This window comes from Pipra filicauda, unplaced genomic scaffold (assembly GCF_003945595.2).
Source record: "Pipra filicauda isolate LSUMZ 115617 unplaced genomic scaffold, ASM394559v2 scaffold107_size2268652_pilon, whole genome shotgun sequence".
NCBI lineage: Eukaryota > Metazoa > Chordata > Aves > Passeriformes > Pipridae > Pipra > Pipra filicauda.
Window position 1 is genome coordinate 343,277 of NW_024103518.1, and position 25,484 is coordinate 368,760.

Genomic DNA, 25,484 nt, shown 5'->3' on the forward strand with positions numbered 1-25,484 from the left:
TTTTTTGTTTTTCCTTTTTCTACCCCTTGTGTTACATAAAAAGAGGTTCATATTAGATTATGGATGACTTCCCATTAGATGTCAGTGAAGGATAATTTTTAGCACAGGGAAGGGAGGGGTAAGGGAGAGTAATTAAATTGAAGGCTAAATTAAAGGACAAGGTCCTGAGTGCATTTTCATCTCTATTTAAAGTCATAGAAATGAGAACAAAGTGGATCTTGCACAATTTGGCATGTAACATTCACTGTAGTGTGTCTCACCCCTTTTATAACATGCAAAATTTTACCATAGATCAACAAATAACGTCCCACTTAATAAGTCAAACTTATTAATGTGAAAAAAGGACCTGTCTTGCAAGCCTGTACTGTAGGAATGAAATCACAGATTTCCACTTTGTGTGGCCAGAGCAATTCTCAGTCCACACAGCAAAGTAGGTGCTAAGCAGTCCAGCTAGACCTTTTGTCTTCTTCAAAAGGTACTGTCATTTTTTTCAGGTTTTGCTGTGCTTTTACATTGTCTGAGGAAGGTGAGCTAGGCTAGGAATGTAACCATGGCTGTAGGGAAACTCAAGGTCATCCTTTGGTAGGGTTTGGATTTGCTAGTCCTGTTTTAAAGTCCAGAAAATTTACAGAACTTCAGGATTACTCTGGAGTAATCTCTACCATGTGGTAACTGATAGCTTATAGATGTCCTGGCTATCTCTTTTAGGGGAAAAAAAAAACAACACCCAGATTTAACAGGGAATTATTACATGGAGTCTTTTCAGTAACTAAAGGTAGCAGGAAATAAAGAATTAGCAGTGTGTAGAAATAATGGCTCAAAGATCTTTCTTCAAACTGCTGTTTTCCCCCATACATCTCTCTTAAAGTTGCCAAACTGCCTTGAACTTAACCACTGAACTGCTGTTTCCTTTTAAACCCTTACCTGTAAAGCTGTGTGTTTAAACAGAATATGTTTATGTGATAACTTTTAACTTTGATGTATTAACTTTTTAATGTATTGGAGAGCAAAATGTGGAATTGCTTATGTATGATTGATAAACAGGAAGGGTGAATGACAGACAGACAAGCCTAACTGAAAATATAATGCCTTAAAAACCAAAATGATGTACATGATCTGCTGCAAGGAATTGGATCTGATCTGAACTGCTTACCAAGACGACAACAACAAAAAAAACCCAAAACAACCCCCGCCAAAAGATATTTATGTCACAAGTTCAGCTTGAGCAAGTCGTGGTCTTGCATGGGTTTTTTTCTTGGTAGACAAAGATTTGTAGTGATGCCTTAAGCCCCTAATGGTTTTTTATTTTTCTAATACTTGTAAGCCTTATAAGTTTTATAAGTAGATTTTAAAAGCAGCAACTCTCACTCCCTCCCTTGTCCCTCTCCCTGTAGCACCCTTGTTTACACATTCCTTAACCCTCTTACCCCATTCTATGCTCCCTATATCACTCATACCCCCAAATCCAGTAGAAGTGTTTAGTCTCTTGTCAAGGCAAGGCCTAGACTGTTTAGGGAACAGCTATATCAGGGCCTGAACAACAAAATGAAGTCAAGAATTAGGTAACTATGTACCCTTTGTGCTCTGAAGAAGATGAAGATAGATGAAGTAGGTGGTCCCAAAATACACCCCAGACCCATTTCAGGGGCTGAACCCGGGGTGGTCCAGAGTAAAGGCCACAGGGTGGACACATTTGGGATCGGATGGATGGTGTTATAAAATGTAACCTCTCGGGCATGGCCTGCGCGCGTCTTGTAACATCTTTTGCCTTGGCATAATGAACCTTTCTTATCTCACCCCTAATTAACTGCTCCAGAGATTTTTTGAAGCACCGTAAATCCCACGGCATCAGTAGGAGCAAACGAGATTTTTAAATCTTTTAATGTTACCTGTGATCATTTAGTAAAGCAGGTGTAGACACTTCAGATGTAGTTGCCTGTTGTCTACTCAGCCATGTTACCTCTGCATTTGTTGCGGATCTGCTGGCTGTGCTTCCCAGAGGTTCCAACTTGCCTTTGCCTGCTTAAACCCGGGACCTCTCCCTCCCAGAAGCTTGCTTGTGCTTGGAGATGTCCTTGCTGCAGCTTCACCCTAGTCTTTTTACTTCAGCGTTCCTCAGGTACTGGCCCCTTCCTCTTTAATGCTACTAATGATTTTGTAACCTTTGCTTGCCCTCTTGCTGGATCACGTCCTGGTGTTGTGACTGTCTTGGATTGTGGCACGTCTCTTAGTGGTGCTCTGCTGGTGTCCCAGGCAATGGCACGGTGAAAATCCAGCATCTTCCGTGCCCTGCTGCAGAGGACAGTGTGCTTTTCTCTCTACCACCCTGCCCTGAGTGTACAGCCCTCAAAAGTTATCTGTAATCTAGTAATTGATGAATGCACTCACTTCTCCTGCTAGGTGCTTAATGAGCCTTCACCTAGGAGGGGTTGTAGGAAAACAGGAGCAGTGGAGACTTGTGGAAGGTGATGTACAAAGCAGTGAACAGTTTTGTTGATTATAGTGGACAGGCCTTTCTGGGCCTGACAGTAATGGGTGACTCAGACAGAGTGACTTTCACAGAACTATCTAGCACTTTTACTAGTTCAGTGTTTTCACCCTTTATTTTTGTATGCAGTGCATTAGCTCTTTGTTTCTGTAGCTGTATTGCTTTCTACCCCACACACCTTGAGTGCATTAGTAGCATTAGAATACTTCACTGAAGAAGACACTCGTGTAGGATCCCAAGGATGGGAGACACAGCAGGTTTGTGTCACCAGTGCTTAGGATTATTGCTGCACTTCTCATGTCCTTTGCTCTCTGAACTTAAACTACAGTCAGATTTTGTGCATTAAACATAATTGAAAATTCAGAATATTTGTACTTGGCATTCTGGATTGAAATGACTCCTGTCAATTGCTGCTTATTTGCCGTGTGATGTCTTTTATTTTCAAGAACATTATTTTCATCAGTCAATGTATTTTTTTTTAATCCAAACTGAGCTGTGCAGACAGCTGTAGAAATACTGCAAGATCAGTGCTATTTTTGGCAGTATTTGGTTTGCTTTTTCCTCTGCTTCTTACTCCCCTCCTCTCTCCACAGCACCGTTCATTTCTCCCCTGAAACAGAAGAATGCGCTCGGTCGCGCTTCTCAGCAGCTCTGCAGCCTGTGGAGAGTGTGGGCAGTTCCTGTGCGCAGCATCCTGGAAAATGTGCGTTCTCTTGAAGTGATCTGCTGGAAAGCACGTACTTGCTGCAGTTGTTCCAGCCTCTCGAGGTCTGAAATGCCTGGTCTCTGATAACTCCCTGGGATTTGCACTTCGTCTGCCGAAGGAACGCTACCTGCCGTGCCCGTCCAGCCAACCCTGCAGGGCAAGGACACTGAAAATGGCTCTGGGTGTTTTTTATGCAGTTTGGGGTTTGTTGCTAGAAGTGGCAATAGCATTTGGCCCAGTCCCGAGGATCACTTGGGAACACAGAGGTAAGAACAGCAATTTAAGCAGTGTAATACGGGACATTTCCACAACTCCAGGGTTTCTGTAGGATCTGAAACTCCTTGGAGCCCTGTGTTCTTCTGGCCAGTTTGCTGTGAGTTTGGTCAGGTATTGCTGGCTTTGCACAGTTTATGAAGTGCTTGGGACCAGAATATTCAAAAATTACTTGGGCACTGGGTTAACTGATTTCAGGTCCTTTGAGCATCTCTGAAAATAGAGCCTTTTAAAGGAGGAATTCCACATTTGGCTTTCTCAGCAGAAGGATCTTGCAGCTGAAGTTTGCTTCAAAAGAAAACTCCAATAGGTCTATTTTGTTTAAAACAAATTATTTTTACTCTGGGTCTGAACATGTTAGCAAAGTGCACCTCTCCAGCTAATAATCTTTTCTATGCTTTCTCAGTCTGAGATATATTTTGACACAAAGCCAACCTGTGCACTAAATAAATCACCAGGCAAAGGAAAAACAGGCATTTGGCCTTCTTCTGACAGTATCATATGGTGCTTAGATACGAAACAGTCTTTCACAGAACACCGCTTTTCTTGTATTTGAAGTTGCAGCAAATATTCTTGACCTCCCAATACAGTTACAGGAGTCTGCAAATGTGGTGCCAGGAGAATTAGAAGGAGTCAGAGGATCGTTTAGCCTTTGGCTTAATAATTTAACCTGAGTCTGAAAAGAGCTCTAAAACAAGGACTATAGAGTAGTTATTTGCTGTTTGTGAATATATTTTTTTTTTCCCATTTTCTCCCTGCTCCCCACCCCCCCTCCATGTGGCATGGATGCTTTTAGGTCCTTTTTTTACTCCTAGTTAGTAAGCAACAATTGTGCAGTAACTAAATAAAGCCAAGCAAATAGATTGGCCATGTGAAGAAGCAACCTTAAAATAAGGGTATTAAATTCTGAGAGTCCTACTATAGGAAGAGATAGATGGAGATTAAGAATGTAGTAGGAATAAACAGATTATGAGATGACTGTAGGAAGTGTTTTTCCTGATTATTGGCATAGCAATTAGTAGTTGCTGATGAAGCTTTTCAGAAACAGTGGTCTGGACAAGGCTTGTAGTTGCTTTGACTCTTTGATGCTCAGATCTTTTATAGTAGTTAAAATTTGGCAAGTTGCTGTTTAATGGTACAGTAGTGTACTGCGGACCCACATCCAAATTAGTCAAAATAAATGGAATTTATTTTCATTCCTGCTATTTCTCTGTGTCTGTCTGCTAAAGATTGTTGCATTTAAATATTGGAAACCTGCTCTCAATAGGAGAGGGAATTTTTAGTTCAGTGGAGTTGTAGGAACCAGTTCATACATTTAGGGAAAAATCTTCCTGCCAAATAAAAGATTTCAGAATTACATGCTTGAGAATCTAGTTTAAAATTAATGTTTCTTGAGTACTGTAGTTGAAAATGTGCAATTACTAGTGTTAAAACTGGAAGCAATAATGCATTGTTTTCACCTATATCTTAAAAAGCCATGCCTAATTAATCTTATGGTAGTCTCAATTTTTCCATTATGGTTGTAGATGCAGAAAAAACCCCATTATTTTACATTAGTCAGTTTGTGTCATCTTTGTCCAAGCTATTCTGGTCCAGTCTGCAAGCTTCCTCATTCCACTGCCTTTTCTCTCATGTCTCACTCTGTTTCTCTTCTTCTTCCTTTTCGTCTTGATTTTTCCCTCATGCTGTTTTCCTTCTATTGTATGCATTTCGTCTCTGGTTTTCATTTCACAGTCAGCTTATTGACCATCTGTAAATGTTCTCTTTTTAGCTTCTGTGTCTTCTTTCTGCTGTGGCAGTATGCTGAAGTGTCATCTTATGGTGCAGGATATTTTGTTTGGGATAAGATTTGTTTGGGGCAGTTGCAAGGGATGTGGTGACCAACCTGATTTTCCACAGTAGGTTGGTATGTGGAAAGGAGAAGGTGAGGAAGGACCTGACAGTGAATGTGGAAAATGGAAGTTTAGAAAAAGCAGGTAGGAAAACAAATGAAGGAAGAAGTGAGTTATAGGGATCACCACGAGAGGAAATATTTAGGCATTTGACATTGAATGAGAAAGTGAATGATTTTGACATTTATGATGGGAGCTGCTGTTTCTGCTGAATCAAGCTTCTGAGGGGTCCCTCGTCTTCTACATGGGTTTTCTGATCTAACCTTTATTGTTTTCAAATTACCCAACAGCTGTTAGACAACTTAGAAAAAATGACTCATAAGCTTGAACCTAAGTGATTGTGTTTCTTCATGTGGTGCTATTTTTTTTTCCATTTCAACAGAGGTCCAGCTAATACATTTTAATGAATCAAAAGTGTCAAACTATTCAACCTTGCTGTTAAGTGAAGACAAAAATGTTCTATATGTAGGAGCCAGGGAAGTGATCTTTGCCTTAAACGCAGTGAATATTGCTGAGAAGCAGCACGAGGTATGCATTTTAATACATTATCTCCCATATGAAACTCATGCACCAAATTTGACTTAATTGCCTAATATCAGTAGCATTGCACTTTAGGTAGCAGGTACCTAAAAGAGAAACCACTGTGTGGGCTACTCCAGTGTTATTTCTGGAAGATGCTGTAGAGTCAAAGAGAGGAAGAAAGGAAAAGTTGGATATAAACAAGTAATTAGAGGTATCCTTGGGTATTTCCTTCTTGTGGGCAGGATGCTGGACTGGAGGGACTTCAGGTGTCATCTGTAATGGTGGTTCTTACCCATATCCTTACTGTCAGGAGTGGGCCACATTTTGTTAATCTGAATCAGGGTCACCTGATCTGAAACAGAAGCACAGCTGGTGCTTGCTCAGGAGTGGCAGGCTGCAGATGTGCTGCAAATAATGGCCCTGTCCTTTGAGTCTGAGCTTCTGTTTTGTGTCTGGGTGTGTCTGCACAGCAAGAGGTGGTGCAGACAGGTCTCATCCAGCTTGCTCAGAGAGGTACTTTGGATGTGCTGATGGTGGCTTCTCAAAGTAGTTTAGCCAGGCAGAAGTCTGCTAACGTTGTATTGCTTCCAGTCCTTTCCCAGGCTCCTGCTTCTCATCCCATCAGCAGCACAGGCTGACATGTAGAGGTGCAGCGTGGAGTCCCACCCAGCATGCCTTGGAAGATGCTCATATGATCTTTAATCTGAAGAACATATTCATGGATGGTGGTGGGAAATGTCACCAGCATATAAAACTTGTTTAATGGGTACATGTAGCTGTCAAAATTGTACTCAGTATAGTGTAAATTGGTCCAATAAGTTTTTCTTTGATTCCTCTCCCCTATATGTTTTTTATTCAAGTGTTAATGAAATTGAGAAGTATTTAAAATTGAAAATACTTAAAACAGTTACAGTTGCATCTCCCTAATGCATATGGTAATGAAAACTTTACTAGCAATTTGAGGGGAGTCATCATTATGAACCCAAAAGATAATAGCAGTAGTTTAGTCCTGCTTAAGGCACATCAATTTGAAACTGTCACCTCCCTGGGAAAGAATGGCTTTGAACCTTTGAAAACTACTGGGAAAATAAGTAACTTGCATTTGTTGCAGATAGTTTTAGGATTACCTTTTTCTGTGTGTGTGTGTGTTATTGCAAGATTTTCAGATCTTGTATTGAATTGAAGTACTTTGAATGTGCCTTTTTGTTGCTTCTTTTTTTACGTAGTTACACTGGAAGGCCGCAGAAGATAAAAGGACAAAATGCGCAGTCAAGGGCAAATCAGAACAGGTACTTTTACTGAACTTTGGCAAAGATACTACACATTGCAGTTCAAGAGAAGCGATGATGTTAAAAAAAGAAAGTGTCCAGTTGTTTGAAATTAAATGTTGAAATAATCGCCCAGTTTTTCTAAATTAACTTGAGCATTAGAAATTGCAGCATGCCTAGGTTGGTGGCTTTTTGGTTTTGGGTTGCTTTGTTTTGGTTTTGGGTTGTTTGTTTGTTTGTTTGTTTGTTTTTAATAGTTCATTATTTTTTGCTGGTGACTGTTCTTTGAATGTCTGAAAATCTGAACACACTTTGTGTGTTCTAGTTTTAATGGTTTTCCATTTAAAACGCTAAAACAGTATTGCTTTCACTGAAGTAACTGATAGCAACTGTTGTGTTCTGTCGTTGCAATAATTCCTTCCCAGCATTTGGTTTTACAGAATGACTGATAATTTCGTTTGCTTCGCTTCAGGGCGTAGGTGTCTGGGTTTTTTTCACCCATTCTGTTCCCCTTGTGGTGCTCAGCGGGTGTGCACCTTCCTTGCTCAGGGAGCACCTGAGCAGCCTGACCTCCTGACAGCTTGGCAGTGCAGGCAAGCTCAGCCCCTGGGATGGGTCCCTGGGTGTTTCTAGGAACCACTGACTCCTCATGACTGCCAGGGTGTGGTCTGGCTTGCTGGTTTTCCCTCTCTGTGGAGGTGGTTTACTCGAGTAGTTGACTGTATGTGGATGTACCTTTCCCCTCTTGTAAAACCACTTCATTTAATGATGTGGCAGAGCGAGGGTTTGCTGGGCAAGACTGTCAGTCAGGCTTTTAGCACAGGTTTGAAAGTAGAATCCTGCAAGTCTGTGAATGCAGAAAGCAGTCCTACTCTGCAGTTGCAGGGATGTGACCCTTAAATCTGCAGCCTCTTCATTTCATGCTGTTACAAAACCCCAAGTGCTGCATCCAGGGCCGATAGGCATTCTGCCTTCATGGGCCTGCCCAGAGTGGGAGTGGGCTCTCTTCCCTCCCTTGGACTAGCTTACTGCTTTTCCTTCCACTGGTGACTGTCAGTACGTTGTCCAAACATGAGGCGTGGCAAATATTTTAAGGGCTGTTTCCTCCTTGGCTGCCTCTTCAGGATGGGGTCAGAGAATGTTATTTGTGTTTTCCAGGTTCAGTTGGGGTTGCTAGTAATAATACTCACTAACAGCCACAATGACTGTGAGATGTCAGTTTCTCTTATATGCATATGTTTAGCCAGCTGTGTGTGAATCTCCACAAGTCCTCTGCAGAGATTACTGGTGGGGTATGTTAGACCCCACAAAGAGGTACTCTCTCAGAGCTCTAAATTTATTTTCTTTGTTTTCCCCTGTCCCCAGTTTAGCAACTCACAGTTGTTGCTGGCCATGCTTTTCCCTCACTGTGCTCCTAACCATTTAGTATTCACATTTATTGTGAACACTAAAAAACATCACTGTGGTGTTTTGCATAGTCCAAGAGTTTCAAAAGGGTCAAGGTTTTAAGCCACTATTGCTGTTTCTTACACTCTCCCCCGTCCATCACCACTGTACTGTGTAATGCCAGCAGAAAGCATTCATGCAGTTGTTCAAGGACCTCATCTGGCAGAAAACTGGTTTTACTCTCTTCCCCTCCATGCAGTTTTCTGCCATACAGTCACAGAAATACCTAGTTTGTCTCATAAGAAGGAATAGTAAGGCCAGTGCTGAAACTTGCTTAAGAAGTTTATAGAACAACAGTTCAGTGGTGGTGTCTGGCAGTATACTAGCAAGAATTAACGGATGTTGCTGATACTGGTTTTCCCCCTCTTTAAGTGGGTGTTTAGAGTTGTTTTTCTTTGTTATTACTCTGAGTCTTTATGGTATCCTTTATTAAGGGTTTTGCTCAAATTCATTGTTCTGTTTCAGAGCCAAAGAAATTAAGAAGATTCCTTGAATGATATCAGGGACTGGGGGGGGAAGAGGGGAGGAGTGACAGGGCATGGAAGGACAGCAGTAAGTGACAAAACTTTATAGCTAATTTAGGAGAATTACAGGTTTTGCTCTTAAGAAACAACCTTGACTGTCAGTGTTTCGTTGAGGTGTACAAGAGATGGTGAAATCCAAAACTCCATGTTTAACTAGTCATTGCCATGGATTGGATGTGTGTTTGGAGCTTGTGCTTTTGTAAAAACATCTTGAGACGGACCCTGCTGAGTATATGGTACTTGGTCATGCTACTCTGATAGCTGCACACGACTGTCTGTAGGAAGCCAAATGCTGCAGGATTCATTAGAGCTCTTGGAGATTGTAGGGAGATGGTGCCCCAGTGTCACCCACGTGTCACCCAGGCTTCTTTGGTGTGTGGCAACAGACAAGCTGACAGCACACCATCCTCTGTTTATGTTGGAATGTGGAAGCCACGGTTTATCAGACTGGTTCTCTCCTCATCCTCTCTTACAGACGGAGTGTCGTAACTACGTGCGTGTCTTGCAGCAGCTGAATGATACTTTTCTCTACGTGTGTGGAACTAATGCATTTCAGCCAACATGTGATTACGTGGTAAGGAATCTTGTGTATGTTTTGACCCAGCAACAACTGTAACTTAAAAAGCAGCTCAGGTAAACAAGTTGATCTCCATTCCCGAAACTGTTGTATCTTCAGTGCTGGTTGTAAGGTTAGGAGCATTTATTGCACTGTCCCACCATAGAGTATGGAAATAAACTGTACTGTTCCTTTTTTCAGAGCACTTAATGAATTCTTGATTCATCTTGTCTAACTGCAGATTTACTTTTCCGTAATTCTTTGCGTATTGTGTGTTAGCATAAAACCAGTTTCTGAAACTGAAATTACATTGTTTGTAACTTCCACCCATTACCAGATCTTCCCGAAATTTCTCAGATTCCTGTCTCTGCTTGTCTTTTGTCTCTGCTTCTGGCTATGCCACAGATTCATAGTGCTGAATGCTTCAGAATGAAGTCTTGGCACAAAATTAAAACTCCCTTTTTCTCACTGCTGACTCTTGTATCATTTTCCCTACTGTGGCTCTTAGCAATTCGAAAGTTGAGAAATCTTGTAGTTGTGCCTTTTTGTCTCCCCTGCTTGCAAGTCTGCCAGCCATCACCTCTGGAATATTGCCAGGAGCCATTGTTCTTAGCTTCCAATGTCTCCATTACACAGTATAAGTGATTACTTGCCCAGTACTGTGGCTGCAGTTCATCATCATCTTTCTGATCCTCATTCTCTTGGTCTTTTTAGGGGATTTATAAAGTAACAGCCAAAATACTCTGTTGCTTTTTAAAGCCTTAGCTGGATTATGCCCTATCTTACAAATTTAACATAATCTCGAAAATTACTAAATCCACTTCAGAAAGCCTTCTTGATTTCTGAGACTCTCTATTTTTTTTCAGGCTAATTCAATAATTGCCAGTTCTTTCCATATATCAATTAACTTCCCTGCTGTTCCTGGTGTCTTTCTTGGGTGCTTTTTCTTGAGGTCTGTCTGGATTCAACTTTTCATCTTCTGCTCTTTTCCGTTCTTGGCCTCACAAATTACAGGATCGCATTTCCTCTCTGTCCGTGGGACTTGATAAGATTTTCCAAAAACACATATGCCTTTTGTAATTCTACACAAAATGCCTTTGATGCTGGTAGTTGATGATATAGCCCAATATTTGGTGTTTAGTTTTCAGTTAATTTTGCATGAGCTGAGTGGCTGAAAAAGTGCTAACAGTTGTTTTGTGGTTTTCAACTTGATTTTTTTTGCAGAATTTAACTTCATTTGAACTTGGAGGTAAAAATGAGGATGGTAAGGGTAGGTGTCCGTTTGATCCTGCTCAAAGCTACACATCTGTTATGGTTGGTAAGTTCAGACTTTGCCTACCTCGTTCTTATGTATAAAAAAACGTTGTGTCTTTTCCACTGTCATGCTCCAGTTTGTCAGTGTCAAAATGGTAGCTTGCATCCATATTTTTTCCCTTTATTGTGTATCCATAAAGATGTTAAAATACTTATTTAGTCAACCTTAGCATGTTTTTTGAAGGAGAACTTAAAAATTTTAGGTTGTTTTGGAAGCAACTTCTAAAATACTAATTTTCAAACTGTATTTTCGGGTGTTTAACGTATTTAGTCCAGGTAGTCTGAATGTACTTGGCTGCATTTGTAGCATCCATTAATGCAATTTCAGTAAATTTAACAAGTGGTACTTTTTAGCTGTCCTGAAGACTTATCCATAAGACAGAATAGAGGAGTGAGATATTGATTGCAGGTAGATTTAGTGCATAGAAAGACACCCCTGAATCTCAACCTGGGGGAACCAGAGTTGATGGATTTACTGTTGTGTCACAAGATCATGAGAGAAGCTCAACATAGGATGAAACAGGAAATGAGAAGCACAACTCCCTGCACTGTGCCTACGTTTTTAAAAGTTGAGTTTGAACAATGGTGGCATAGAAAGAGAGAAGAATAATTCCAGACTTCTGATGCATTTAAGTAAATTTGCATGGTTTTACATGAACTGTAGGTTTACATGTTAAGTGCTAAAGTACCACAAAAACTACTCTGAATTTCATCAGTTCTTGTGTTAGAGCATCAATAAACCACACTCTGGAAGTGTTAGGCTTCAGCACAGTCAGCAGAAATGTAAACATAAAATACATGTCCAGGGCAATTTAGAGGAAGTCCTTGTTTGTCTTTTCTTGTGGGAAGCTTAAGCCTACATAGACTCAGAAAATATTTATGTACCCTTTTTGGTATGCAGTCCATAAGATCTAAAATATTTGATTTTGTGTTAAAGATGAGGAGCTTTATTCTGGGACTTCTTACAATTTCTTGGGAAGTGAACCCATTATTTCACGGCACTCTCATCAGAGCCCCCTGAGAACAGAGTATGCAATACCTTGGCTTAATGGTAAGTGGGCATGAGAACTGGCCCAGAGAAATTACTTTTCTTTCTTCAACCCCACACTGACAGAGTTTTCCTGGTTGTAAGGAGCAATTGTCTGATAGAGAGAATGGATTTTGTTATACTGGCATACCCTGGCATGTGTGTGCCCTCATGCATGCCAAGAGACGTTGTTTTGAAATTTTAGGATTTTTATCGGCATTGACAATGAAAACAGCTTCAAGATACACAGGCTTACTCTGGACAATAATGGCTGCAGTTTGTTTCATATCTATGTGTTCTTTTTTGCAATAATGCAGCTTAGTTATGATACAGTAAGGAAGGCAGTGTTTTTGGTCTGGAATGGGTTTTCAAATTGAGCTGATCGTGATTCTTGGTGATTTCAGTTCCTGAATTTCAGAATTCACTGAGCTTTGTGAACGTTCAGAGGTTTGAGGCTTTGTGCCAAAAAGGACCAAAATCATGATCATCATAACCAAAAAGTACAGGATAGCGAGTTTTGTAACACATGTTGTAATGTTGTTTTTAGTCTTTCAGCTAGTAGCTGAAAAGGAGGGGAGGCAGGCAAGGGAGGTCATGTCCTCCAGGCCCATTAGAAAACCATGTTTGAGTGTGGGCTGAAGAACATTATGGTGCAGTAATAATCTCATTACTTCAGAGATCTGTCAGGTATCTTAGTGCTTTAATTTGGGATTTGCGGGTTTGGGGAGTTTTTCTTTCTGTTCCTGGCTGTTTTTTTGTTTTGTTTTTGAGAAACACTATCCATATTATGAAGAAGAAACTGTATAGGGAGGTCAGTGACTAGAGAGCAGGTAAATTCAGTGTGGAATTTGGGTGAAAGAGAACTCCTAGAGGGTCTTTGAGGGAATCAGGTTAGTAGTCTCATATGTAATGGAAAATTCTTCTCTTTGTGTCTGTAGAGCCCAATTTTGTTTTTGCTGATGTGATAAGAGCAGACCAAAACAGCACAGATGGAGAAGATGACAAGATATACTTCTTTTTCACCGAGGTGTCTGTGGAGTATGAATGTATTGGAAAACTGATGATTCCAAGAATAGCTAGGGTCTGCAAGGTGGGAGATAGTTCAATTTACTGTTACTATATCAACTAGAATTTTGTATATGTGTGTTAAAAAGCATTTATTTTTGTGAACTTACTGCCAGTTAACTGGAAGTGGTTGAATTTAGTGAACCTTAGCGAATCAGCAATTCCAGTCAGTTCTTCAGAACCGAGAAAGCCTAATGGTTGCTTTGTGAATAAATGCTTGACTTAATTTTGCACAGTTATGAAATTTCAATACATCTGGGGGTTCTCCTCTCCTCCGGGGGAAAACAAACCAACCGTGACAAAACCCAGCAACAGAAAAAGTGTTTCCTCAGGCTTTCCTTTCTCTTTTCTTTTTTTTTTTTTTGACAAGAACAGCTCCCTGTGAAGAACTGACTTTGGTTGGAGCTGAGCAGACAGGATGTCTGTCGAGTGACTTTCAAGTATCTGTATGCAAACAGAACTGTAGCTGTGTCCACAGCAAAATAGTCCTTGACTGTGGTGTAGCAGATGGGACTTCTATGAAGCTCTTAACAGCTGCCAGAGCCTGAAGGAAAATGGTCACCAGCAGCCTGATTGTGTCACACTTGCTGTGCTTAAACCTCAGTGGGTTAGGCTGATTGAAGTATTTCCTCAGCAGTGTTGGTTGAAAATCTTGCTGATGAAAGGGTTTTTTTTTTTTTCCCCGGTATAAGACGTTGATTTAACAAAAACTTTTTCAGTGGAATGTATCAATTTCCTCAAGGTTTTTTTTTTTTTTTCCAACAGGAAATTTATCTCTCCGCCTCATTTTTATGAGGTTGAAAGTTTTATTTTGACTTCACTGTTTTATATTTAAACATAGAAGTCAAAACATAAATGAAAAGTTAGTGCCCTTGAGATTTCTGTTAAACAAGGAGCTGGAGGCAAATTTATGTTGGGCTTTTTATGACCCTCTACCCACTGACAGCTTGTGTATGCTTTAAAAGGGGATTGTTGTGGAATATGAGAGCTTCATTATTATATAATTATATAATTCAGACTGTTCTGTTTCAAATAGGAGTCAGTGGCAAGTTGCAAATCCATAAGCATTTATACTTAATTGTTTTAATAAATTTTGCATATTTTCTTTAGTACTTTGCATAACACCTTTGGATAATGAATGGGAACTATCAATGCAGTTCCAGAGTGCCCTGCTTTTTGGAGTATCAGAGCTACAGCTTGATTAGCAAATATTTAGGAACATTTCTTGTCAATGTATCTTAACTTCTTTAAGCCTTGGTACTGCAAATCCTGAATAAAGGTGGTAACTGCTAGCAGGACTAAACCACTGCTGCATTTCTTCTAATGAAAGTATCAATGTCAGGCAAGTTTAAGGGCATATTGCAGCATTAGAATTTAACTCACAGTTTTGATGTCTTAGAAAAAATGCAATATTACTTATTTCTCTAAAGGGACAGTATAGTACTTCCACCCTTATTTTACTTGTTCTAATAAACAGCTTTTTCCTGATGGTGCATTGCCCATCTCAGTTTTTTCAAGTGTTGCTGAAGTGTGGTTCTTCATTAACTCTCATATTCCATGTTGCCTGTGTGTGTGATAGAAACAATTCTGCATTATTGTTGTTGAATCAGTTTTCCTGTGGCTTTTTTACTGTTCTGTTTGTGAATGTGTTAACATTTATTGATGGTTGCTGTAGACGAAATGTTAGAAAATAACATAGCTTAGTAATTTCGTGCTATAGCAGTGGTTCTTAAATGCAGAAATGCTGCTAGTTCTCCTCACAAATACCTTTTTATTTTTTTTTAATATCATAAGAGGGACCAAGGAGGATTAAGGATCTTGCAAAAAAAATGGACGTCCTTTCTCAAGGCCAGACTGATTTGTACCATCCCCGATAAGAACTTAATTTTCAATGTTATCAATGATGTTTTTATTCTCAAGTCTCCGACTTTGAAGGAACCAGTGATATATGGAGTCTTCACCCCACAGCTGTAAGTGTGGTATAGCCTTTTCCTGGATAAGTACCTTTAGTGTCAGTTGGTTACTACAAGAACTAATAATTGCTCCTGTGTTTTTGTTTTTTTGTTTGTTTTTTTGGGGGGGTTGTTTCTTTTTTTTCATTTCTTCCTGAACTTGTAGGAATAACGTGGGGTTGTCAGCAGTGTGTGCATACAGTCTGTCTACTGTAGAAGAGGTTTTCTCAAAAGGAAAATACATGCAGAGTGCTATAGTGGAACAGGCTCATACAAAGTGGGTACGATACAATGGGGAGATCCCTAATCCTCGACCTGGTGCGGTAAGTTTGGGAAATCTTGGATCTGATGACTTTTGTGTTTTTTTTTTTAATGCTCAGAAGTAAAGAGACTAGAAGGCATTAGGTAACCTATTAATGAATTATTTGTTTGCCCTACCTGGTTACTTCTTGTTGCGAAAAAGCGTACAAAAGCAGTGAAGTGATACGTTCTGAGCTTTGTATCTGGGAACCAAAGTGTTTGTTTCTTTTTAATTTAGTACTGAGTTATTTACTGGTTTGGGATTTTCGTTATTTTGTTAATAGTTTTCTGCTGGTGAAACAGAATATATATACACTAGAAATACTTTTGAGTTCAAATGAACAGAAGTATAGCAGCCGTTGCATTGTCTCTGTAGGTTCAGCATGTTTATCCAACACAGTGCATTGCTCTACAGACTAAAATGTTCATAGTACTCAGTCTCTTTCAGACTTTTCTTACTTCCTTACGTTCCTTACAGTCATCTTGTTGCTGGTGCTGAATGAGGTGACAGCTAAAAGCAGTTAAAATGTGTGAGAGTTACAGAAGGAATATTTTCCTAGAATGTATTTTAAGCCCAAACAAAAATGTAGTCCAAGGCTCAGGGATTAGTACATCACAGAAGCCAGAGTGCTATGAGACCTCTGAGGACTTGCCTCACTAGAATAAGTGTAGTATGAAGGTGTCCTTGCTGGTCAAAGTGATGCAGAGAAGAAAATGCATACAGCTGTGTCTTTGTTTTGTACAAGTAAATGATATAATTTGATTGTCTCTTTTGTTTTGGTGTTCCCCCCCCTCCCCGTCCTACTGCTAGTGTATAAACAACGAAGCCGGAGGATCGAGCTACATGAGCTCGCTGAATTTACCAGACAAGACACTGCAGTTTGTCAGAGACCATCCTCTGATGGATGACTCAGTGACCCCGATGGGAGACAGACCTCGGCTGGTAAAGCAAGATGTGAAGTACACACAGATTGTGGTAGACAGAGTCAGAGCACTCAATGGCACCATGTATGATGTGATGTTCATCGGTACAGGTGAGTTCTGCAGAAGACCTCTGTTTTAAGGGTACGCCGGTTCTTTAGTTTTCAAAGAGAAGCTCTTGAGATTTCCATGTTTGCAGTGCTTGTAGAGCTGATGTTTCCATTAAAAGGCAAGGTGCCACAGTAAGTGGACAGTCTTAACATAACGTTGAAAAGGTTTTGCAGGAGAAGAACTGCAAAGCTGCATGAGAGCAGCAAAAACACACAGAAGATAAATCCCTAAGTGGTCGTTCTGTGTGCCAAAATGTTTTCTTGCTCAGAGCTCCTGCTGATGGCAAATTTAATGGTTGCCTTTGACAGAGAGTTATATGAAGTCTTCATCTGAACAGCAAGCAGATTACTGAGACAAGTTAAAGCAATTGTGCAGTTTTTTTTCCCTGCCTTTCTGTTTTAAGGATCTTACTTAAACATATTGCTCTGTTGTTTCAGATCGGGGAGCCGTGCACAAAGCTATCAGCTATGAAAGTGGAATGCATATTATTGAAGAAACACAGTTTTTTCCAGATTTTGAACCAGTCCAAACTCTCTTGCTTTCATCCAAAACAGTAAGTGCTATGAGCATCACAGCATTCATCTCATTTTTGTTCTTCCCCAAAACCTTTAAGTACCACTTGGTAACCTTGCGACAGGAGACCCATCACTGTGCACCTACCCAAAAGCTGCATTTGTAACTCATGGTACTGCAGCAGTATCACATATTGCCTGTTGCATTTCAGTCTGTTTGGTAGGTGCCAAACTTCTAAATGTATGTGGACATGGGGAAGGGGTGTGGGGTGGGCACGAGTGTGCAGACCTTCACTTTGATTCCATGTGCAGAAGCTGAAAGCTGTAAGGTGCTCCAGAATACCAGACTGCGGGTTAGGAGTAATGTAAAAATCCCGACCTCTTGTGGCCGTTGCAGATCTGCGAGGAAAAATCCTCTCCACTGCCCTAACCAGTGACTTGTAGCATCAGACCCCTCAGACAGTGAGATTTCAGGGACTGAAATGCCGCTTTTGAAGTGTCTGATCGTAATACCTGCATTCAGTAGCTACCCAGTGAAAGATAAGTTCTCTGCAGCTTAGGGATTTAGGAATACTGCCAACATATCTTTGAAACAGCTTTTATTTTTCTGTGATATTTAATAGAACTTTGCATGTCAACATGATCAGCTCAGCGGAACAGAGCTTTATGTCATAATTTTACAAGCTCAACTTGCACGCTTATTTGTCCTTTCATGCTTATAATAGGAAGAAGTCTTGAGGACAGAGCATATTTTTGCTGGACAGACGAAAATCAGGATTAAAATCTTTCGTGCCTGTAGTTTTCAGTAAAGGTGTTTGTATTATTTTTGTGTGGTGCATCACACTGGCAGCTCTCTCTATATGTGTGTGGATATATATTATGTGTGTGTCTACATATGTACATAAAGTATTTGCTGGTTTCTTCTGCTTTATCTGCAAAGAAAGCTTCAAGTGTCTTGTTTTGACAGGGTTTTTCCAGGTTTGCCCTATGATAGATAAGGATAGATGACTCCTCTAATAAATAGGCTAATGCCCGTTCTTCTCATTGTGGGATCATTCATACAGTGGCTTAATTATGATTCCTCCATTTCTTGGACATTGTAAGCTTATACCAGACATGTGATGTAGCAGTTCCATCACGTGCTTGATAGCCAAGACTAGTGTAGAAAAAAATGGCATTGAATGTATTCATTCTGAGTCACAGGTGCCACATGCTCAGTTCCTCAAGGGCATCCTGAATCATGGCATAGAGGGTGCATAGGGAATGCACTGCCTTTTCACAAGGAAACTTCTCTCAAAGCTTAGAACTGAAACAAAACACTGCTTCCTGATACAATTGTTGACACATAAAACTAAACCCCAAAACTGAAACAGTGCTGCCCAGTACATTCTCATAAAAGCAGGGGTCCTTTTCAGTGATGATGAGTAATAATTATCCTGATGGTGGGATTTAGACCTCTCTGGAGTCAGAGTCCTTTCTGAGCACATTTTTCAGTAGTTTCCAGGTTTTTCCCACATTGTTTAGTGTGCTGGGCAGAGTCAGACCATCCTACAGTAGATCTTCTACTTGACTTGAAGGTTTGTCTGGATTTTTTTTCTAATGGTCTTCTCAGCTTGCTGCATGTTCCCTGAACTCTTGGATATATGAGCTGGGAAACATGAGAGACACTACAGTGGATGCACAGTGTGGCAGCATTATCTAGAAGAGCACAAGAGAGATAACAGTGCTTCGTACATGAGGGGAGCCTTTGACAGAGCGGGAAGCTTTTCCTGGGAAGTAGTACATCTCCAGCACTGTACACTTCTTCCATGGGCAGTGCAGCACGGTCCAGGTTAAAGTTCAGGATGGAAGACTGCACGTGGATGGATGTTCAACTATCTTTCAAACTCCAGTCTTCCAGCAGACTCTTTTTGGATCCTGTTCTGCCTTGCATTTTCCAGTGCAGAGAGTGTCCTTGAAAGCTGTCTGCACACTTCATATGTGAGACCAATCCAAATTTGTGCTTGGTCTTGTAGCTTCCTCTGGAGACTTTCTCATGATCATTGCATTAAAGACACTGAGCTGCTCTGAGTTTCTCATGGCAGAACCTGCTTACATACTTAGCAAAAGAGCATCAGTGAGCCCCAAAACCTAAATTCACCCCCAAGATAGTCTGATAGTTGTTTTCTTGAGGCTTTTTCTCATGTTGAGACAAAACTTCTGCACCATGAACATGAGATTTTTTGAAGAATGTTTCTCTACCAGAAGTCTCTGTTGGATGTCTCCCCATCATTTTGTGACCATGCTCATTCTGCCAGAGTTAAGCAGCCCCCCTGCAGACATGACCCCTGAGGACATTTCTGTGCGCTGAGATCTGTGTGGCTGCAGTACAGGAGAAGCCACTCTGTGCTTGGATCTGGCCCATTTGCTGTGGCAACTGCAGTAGGGTGCTGATAAATCCACCTGGTGTTCTGCTCAGGATGAAGCCAACCCACTGCCAAGGTGGGGTGTGCCACTTGGCTTTCTGTGCAGAGCCTCTCAGAAGGAGGTGGTTGGTCACTGGTGGTTTGGGGTTGCAGCACAGGTCCCCTTTCTTCAGTCTTTGCCTTGTAATATGTGAAGTCAGTGTAGCTTTAGCCATCGGCTTCCCTGAGCTTTTAAGCAGATGAGTGAAATATGGCAGCTGCCTGCCTTTTATAGGAAGAGTGTTTGGAATGAGTCTTTTCCTGTTGTGTCAGAGTGACACTTGTTTGGGATCCCAGCAGCAATGGTTCAGCAGGTGATATGAAAATATTCCCCTTTTCCTTGGTGTCTTGCAAGTGCTGTTTTCCTTTGAATACTGCCAGTGTTCCTCCTTGAAAAGCATGAAGCTGATGCTGATGTGGCTGCAGAGGCCTGGCTGGTTGGTGGAGCTGCTTTGGGTTAACAGGAGCAGGTCCTACAAAGAGCCTGGTTAGGCTTTCATGTGCCTGCTGGAGGCTAGTCATCCTCACAGTCTTGCCTTGCCTCATAGAAGGATTGTTAGAGCATTCATATTTCTGGAAAAACTGTGTGATAAAGCCATGGTTATTTTCCATTGTCACGAACTGTATCTGTTTCAGGTTTTTGTTGTCTTTTTTGCACTTTCGGCATTGCTGCAATATTTTCAGTTTAAGTTTCTAGAGATAAAAGCTAATCAAGTGCTTATTCCCCTCATGCACCAGTTTTTACAAACATGGCTGAATGTATGCAACTCTTTAATGATACTTAAAGCATGTAATGAGTTTTTGGCTTTGAGGAAGTGATCCACTGTGATTTCTTTCTGATTTTTTTTTTTTTTTTACTTTGTTTTTCTTTAGGGCAGAAAATACCTCTTTGCTGGCTCAAATTCTGGTGTGGTTCAGTCCCCAGTGGCATTCTGTGACAAGTACACCACTTGTGTTGACTGTGTTCTTGCAAGGGATCCTTACTGTGCTTGGAAACCCCTCGAAGCTTCCTGCATTGATATTTTTAAAGAAGCTGAAATTGGAAGGTAATGGTAACCTTTGATGACCTTGCAGTTACAGTCAGTATTGAATCAGTCTTGTCCCTTACTGATAAGTGGAATTTTGAAAAGCAAATGTTTTCAAATAGACTTTTTTCTATCCATTTGTGTCTGCTAGTGCTGTTTAGATAAGATGACTGACTTAGCACAAGGGAATGGGCAGGCTCTAGGAAACAGGATTTGAAGTTTTAATGTTTGGGCTTCCTTTTACAGGAACTGGATTCAGAACATAGGTGGAGATGCATCTTCTTGTTCTGGTGAGTTGGTCTTTGTAGAGCTCTTTCATATGCCTAGGTGGAGTATAGTTCATCTTTGCTTTTGTGATTACCTGAACATGCATTTACATTTTTATAGGTATGAGATTCTGCTTTTGAATATTTGAGCATCTGTACAGCCTGCATGTTGTCTTAAAAATGTCTGTGTTTGTATGCATTTCAGTGTGCAGTGCACAACCCCCTGAAATGAACGGGGGCACCTCAACAGTGACTTGTGAATGAAAGCAATACCAGAAGTACTTCTATTGCAGAGGCCTCTGTCTCTTTGATACAGCATTTGACGTTCTACTGTGAGCCCTGACAAGTGCTTGGTTATTGCTGCTAGATCAGATTAAGTGATTTGGAAAAAAAGCTGATTTTATAGTGAGAGGGGAGGGGGAACTTGGAACACAGTACAGGGCAGCTGAAGTACCTTCCATAGTGCTTTAAGACAAGTAATCACAGGTCCTTTCTTTATAGTGTGTGCTGCTGCCACCAGATCAAGGACATCTTAAAGAGGCAGCAGTGTTACAGGCGATTTGAGCTGCAGTAAACAAAGCTCTTAAGAGTTTAATTTACCCCCAAGTTCAGTATCTTGCCTCAGTGACTCATCTCAAGTGCACGCTCATTTGTGGATCAGCAAGGTCTCATCTTTGTCTAGAAGTGGAGGCTCTCTTAGAGTTTGAGGTGTCCTATCTCTTAGTCTGTCTCAATGTTTTGCGTGCAGCTGTAGCTTGGTGTTTCGCTCAGATTCTTGCATGCTGTCATCTTGGTCTCGTGAGGTGAATGCCATAACCTTCACACTTTCTATTAAGACTGTAACACAGTCCTGTGAAGCTGTACAGATTAGAGAAACTGGAATCATTGCTGATACTCTGCACATTTATTTTGATGTTCCAGATAAAGTAAGAGAGAATCCCCTACAGCATACATTCAAGCATGGGAGCACAGCAGAACTCAAGTGTTCTCAAAAGTCCAATCTGGCACAGGTAGTTTGGAAGTTCAAAGATGATGTGCTGAGAGTGGAGAGTCCCAAGTACCGTCTGCTGGAAAAGGCACTGCTCATCTTCAATTTATCAGAAGGAGACAGTGGTGTTTACCAGTGTTTGTCAGAAGAAAAAGTGAAGAATAAGAAGTTTTCTCAAGTGCTGGCTAAGCATGTTTTGGAACTGAAAAAAATACAGCACACCATGGTGGGCCCCACCGCAGCAGCTGCACCAACAGAAGGTAATAGTGATGTGCCAAAAGCGTCAGCTGTGTCAACCGAGGGTTCCACTGCTCACATCTCGACCACTCACATGGTACCAGTAACGACAGCAAGGATAGTGACAAAGCCCATTGGCCCTGTCCTAACAAGTGTAGCCTCCAACACAGAGCTCTTCAATTCAATTCCCGATGCGGTCCCAGAAAAGACGATGTTCCTCAAGTCAAACGACAACTTCTTGTTGATGTTCCTCTTCCTCTTCTTTTTCGTTCTGTTTTTGTGCCTGCTCTCCTACAACTGCTACAAGGGGTACCTGCCGGGGCAGTGCCTGAAGTTCCGCTCTGTCATGCTGCTCGGCAAGAAGAAAACGAAGTCGGATTTTTCCGACTGCGAGCAGAGCGTGAAGGAGACGCTGGTGGAGCAGGGCAGTGTGAGCCACCAGAGCGGGGAGCAGCCGAAGCCCGCGCACGACACCGGCTACGAGACCGAGCCCGACTGCGGGAACAGCCAGCTGCAGGCCGGGGACTCGCAGGCGTCCCGGGAGGCCAAGGACAAGCCCTTCGATGTCAAGTGCGAGCTCAAGTTCGCGGACTCGGACGTGGAAGGGGACTGAGGGCCGCAGCCATCCCTTCCCTTTCCGAGGTGGATGCGAGCTGTGGTCCCACCGCGGCTGTCGGAGCACGGGCAGCGCGGCGGGGTGTGACGGGCTAAGCCATAGCGGGGTTTTTGTGCTTCAGCTGTACAGCAAGCCAGTTTCCATTCAGATCTCAGCAGATTAGAGAAGCGGTGTTCTTGTCTGGAGACCATGGCATCTTGTGTTGTACTGTCCTTTCTTTTTAAAAGTTTTTTTAAATGGCCAGTTTCAGATCACCACTTGTTGTTTATTCCCAATTTTTTCCCCCCACTGAGCGCTTTGCTCCAGTGAAGCTACTTGCTTGTTCTTTGGCCATGTTCTTCCATAGAGTAAAAGGAGCTTTTTAATTCAGTTGGCTTTAAAAGTACTTCAGTCTACACACGTTTTTTAGTTGCCATTAAAAAAAGACCTAGTTTCATTTTAATTCCAAATTGGAAAATGAGTTTAGTTTATCAGATTGGTAAATTATAGACTTTTGTCCAGATTGGGACATTTTTTTCTTTGCTTCTAGTGATTATTTTTAGTTTTATGCTTTGTGTTTTGGCACACTAGATCTCTTTAGTTAGTTAAAGTTAATTTTTTTAACTACTTTTTAAGTATCTTAGATTTTAAGGTACAATGGGGATAGCATTGCCTTGATTTGTGTAAGACTCAGGGATAATCTTGTTTAAAGGTTTTTTTCTTTGCTGCTTTTTAGAAACGTAGGTACAACAATATCAGTACAAAACATGGAGTAAGTGGGGAATGGGGAAGGAGGAAATAAATGCTTTTCTTTTCTTTTTTTTTTTTGTTTTGTTTTTCCTCCCCCCACCAGCTAGAAAGCTGGACATAGTGATGTTTTATTTTCTATACAAAACTGGATTTTTTTTTTCCTTTAGTTAATGAAACAGTACAGGCAAGCAACTGTCAGCAGCGACAAGGAAAGAGGTTTCTTGCATTGTGGGAGCAAAACAGGAATCAAGAAGAACTAACTCCAACAATTCAGCTGGTGACTCTCTGAAGTGGACTGTAAGGACTCAGCCTGATGAGAAAACGTTGCCGATTTTTTTTTTTCCTTCTTCTTTTCAGATTCAGAAATAACTCAGCTTCTTTTTGTGACAAATCTTTGCAGCATCACCCTTTCCGGATGATACCTTCCACTCTCCTATGCAACTGGAGACTGAAACTGGAGCTGCTTAAACAATCAGTCCTTTGAACTGTTTATGTGAATCATGCCTGCTGACGTGAAAGTGTGCATTTGTTCTCAGCCTGGTTCACAGCAGCACTGTTTGTCTGTAAAAGCATTTTGTGTGCAGTAACAGTCCTGAAGAATTGTTCCTCTCACTGCATCTTTCTGTAAATATTGCTAGAAGTAGAATTTGTTTTAACAGTAAACAGCAGAATGCCTGGGCTGCTTTTCTATGTTGAACTTCCATGATTTAGACCATCTTAGTGTAAACAGTTTATATTTTATAAGATTCAGTTTGGTTTTATTTTTCTATTTTTAATTATGTACATATAACAGAATAAATATTAAAATAAATTGTATTATTTATGAAACGTGACACAATGACACTGCTTTCCATTTGGCAAGCACTGATGTTCCTTGTGGTTTCCTTTAAGGGGAAAAGCGAGAACTTTCGTAATTAATTCAAAACAGCCTCTCAACTTCAAATGAGCAGGTTATAACCCAGGGGGGAGGGATTGGAAGGATGGGGGGAAAAAAAATGTGGGTGAAGGAGGAAAGTGCTTTTCTCTAGGGGCCAAGGGACATTTCCTCTTACTACCTTTCTAAAGTTCATTTGTCTTTTTGCATTATTTCTTCATTGTGTGATGTATTTCTTACAACTTTTTTCCTTAGTACCCTTTTACTTTCTTTTCTGTCCTCTTCTGTCACACAGCCTCATCTCCTATACCTTTCCCTTCTACTGGTACCTCCTTTTTGTCCTGTGTGGGAAGTGATTCACCTCCTTCACCCACCAGTACCCAGCCTGATGTTTGGTCTAGCACAGACCCCATAAAGGTCATGTTGTTGCCACCTTTCCTAAGTGACCAGACACAGCATGTTAGTGTCCGGGGACCTTTCCACCTCTTCTGCCAAGCCACAGGTAAGCTGGAGGAGCCCTGTATAAGCCATCATGGTCTGCATTAAAGGCTTAGCTATGTCACCATGTACTGTGTAAGTTTTACTTTTCTGATGCTGGGGGGAAGGGGGGCTGTTGGAGGGGCAAAGGGGAGAGAAGAGAGAGACAGTTTCAGGGTGCCACTTCCTGATTTTATTAGGCTAGAGTAATGTTTAGCAGGTAGATATTTTCGTTCGTTGTCAGCATGTATGCAATTTAAAAAACACACCTGTATTGGATTTGAATTTGGCGTATTTTCTGGGCCAGGTCAGTTGTTCTTTTTTCATCTTATTTTAAATGATGAAGGACTTACAGTAACAACAAATTCCATTTTATGATGGATGTATTATCTGAGGTGTACAGGAGAAGGAAAAAGCTGTTTTCTTCATAGCAATTCACTTACTTTCCAGCTTTTGTTTGGATTGTTACGAATTATAGTTTGTGATTGCTGGTTTAAGCTAAGTGTGATTTAATGGATCTGAACAGGTCCTTGGATGTAACCTTGTTCCTTAAAATAAGACATTACATAGATGGAGGAATTTTAAAAACTAGCATGGGTTCACATTGGTCTCAGTGTATTATCTGGAGTCAGATCAAAATGCATAAATTCTTATTAGTGTAGATCCTAACAAAGGCATTGTTTTTATTTCCGTGGCTAAAAAGAGCAAGGGTGGGATGAAGGTTCTTTCATAGAGTGGAATAATTTAGATTGAAAAAAGGCCTTTCAGCAATAATTTGTTCACTTTTTCTATAGACAGTTCAGAAACTTCATTGTGCAACATGAAAAACACTATAATAGCATGAATAGCACAAAAGATTTAAACAGACATGGAATTTATTTTAAAATTTCTTTTTCTTTCATCCAGCTGTGCCTTTTTTAAAATGATGGTCATGCTACTTTTGAAAATTGT

At 40.9% G+C, this 25,484-nt stretch overlaps 1 protein-coding gene across 14 annotated transcripts in view; it reads left to right on the forward strand.

Moving 5' to 3' along the window:
• SEMA4D (semaphorin 4D) overlaps window positions 1–25,484 on the forward strand; it is a 96,639-nt gene that overhangs the window by 59,299 nt on the left and 11,856 nt on the right. For 8 of the 14 annotated variants that reach the window (XM_027742633.2, XM_027742628.2, XM_027742634.2 and 5 more), the window contains 14 exons: window positions 3,082–3,460; window positions 5,742–5,887; window positions 7,108–7,170; window positions 9,595–9,693; window positions 10,900–10,993; window positions 11,927–12,040; window positions 12,955–13,106; window positions 14,876–15,051; window positions 15,200–15,356; window positions 16,145–16,367; window positions 16,803–16,918; window positions 20,195–20,367; window positions 20,593–20,636; window positions 21,534–23,857. In XM_027742633.2, coding sequence (XP_027598434.2) covers window positions 3,367–3,460; window positions 5,742–5,887; window positions 7,108–7,170; window positions 9,595–9,693; window positions 10,900–10,993; window positions 11,927–12,040; window positions 12,955–13,106; window positions 14,876–15,051; window positions 15,200–15,356; window positions 16,145–16,367; window positions 16,803–16,918; window positions 20,195–20,367; window positions 20,593–20,636; window positions 21,534–22,450 — 2,568 coding nt within the window. In that variant the 5' untranslated portion in view covers window positions 3,082–3,366 and the 3' untranslated portion in view covers window positions 22,451–23,857. Of the gene's footprint in view, window positions 1–3,081; window positions 3,461–5,741; window positions 5,888–7,107; window positions 7,171–9,594; window positions 9,694–10,899; window positions 10,994–11,926; window positions 12,041–12,954; window positions 13,107–14,875; window positions 15,052–15,199; window positions 15,357–16,144; window positions 16,368–16,802; window positions 16,919–20,194; window positions 20,368–20,592; window positions 20,637–21,533; window positions 23,858–24,351; window positions 24,559–25,484 lie in introns of those variants that run through there. The other 6 variants (XM_027742638.2, XM_027742639.2, XM_039380356.1 and 3 more) reach the window with 4 other exon arrangements.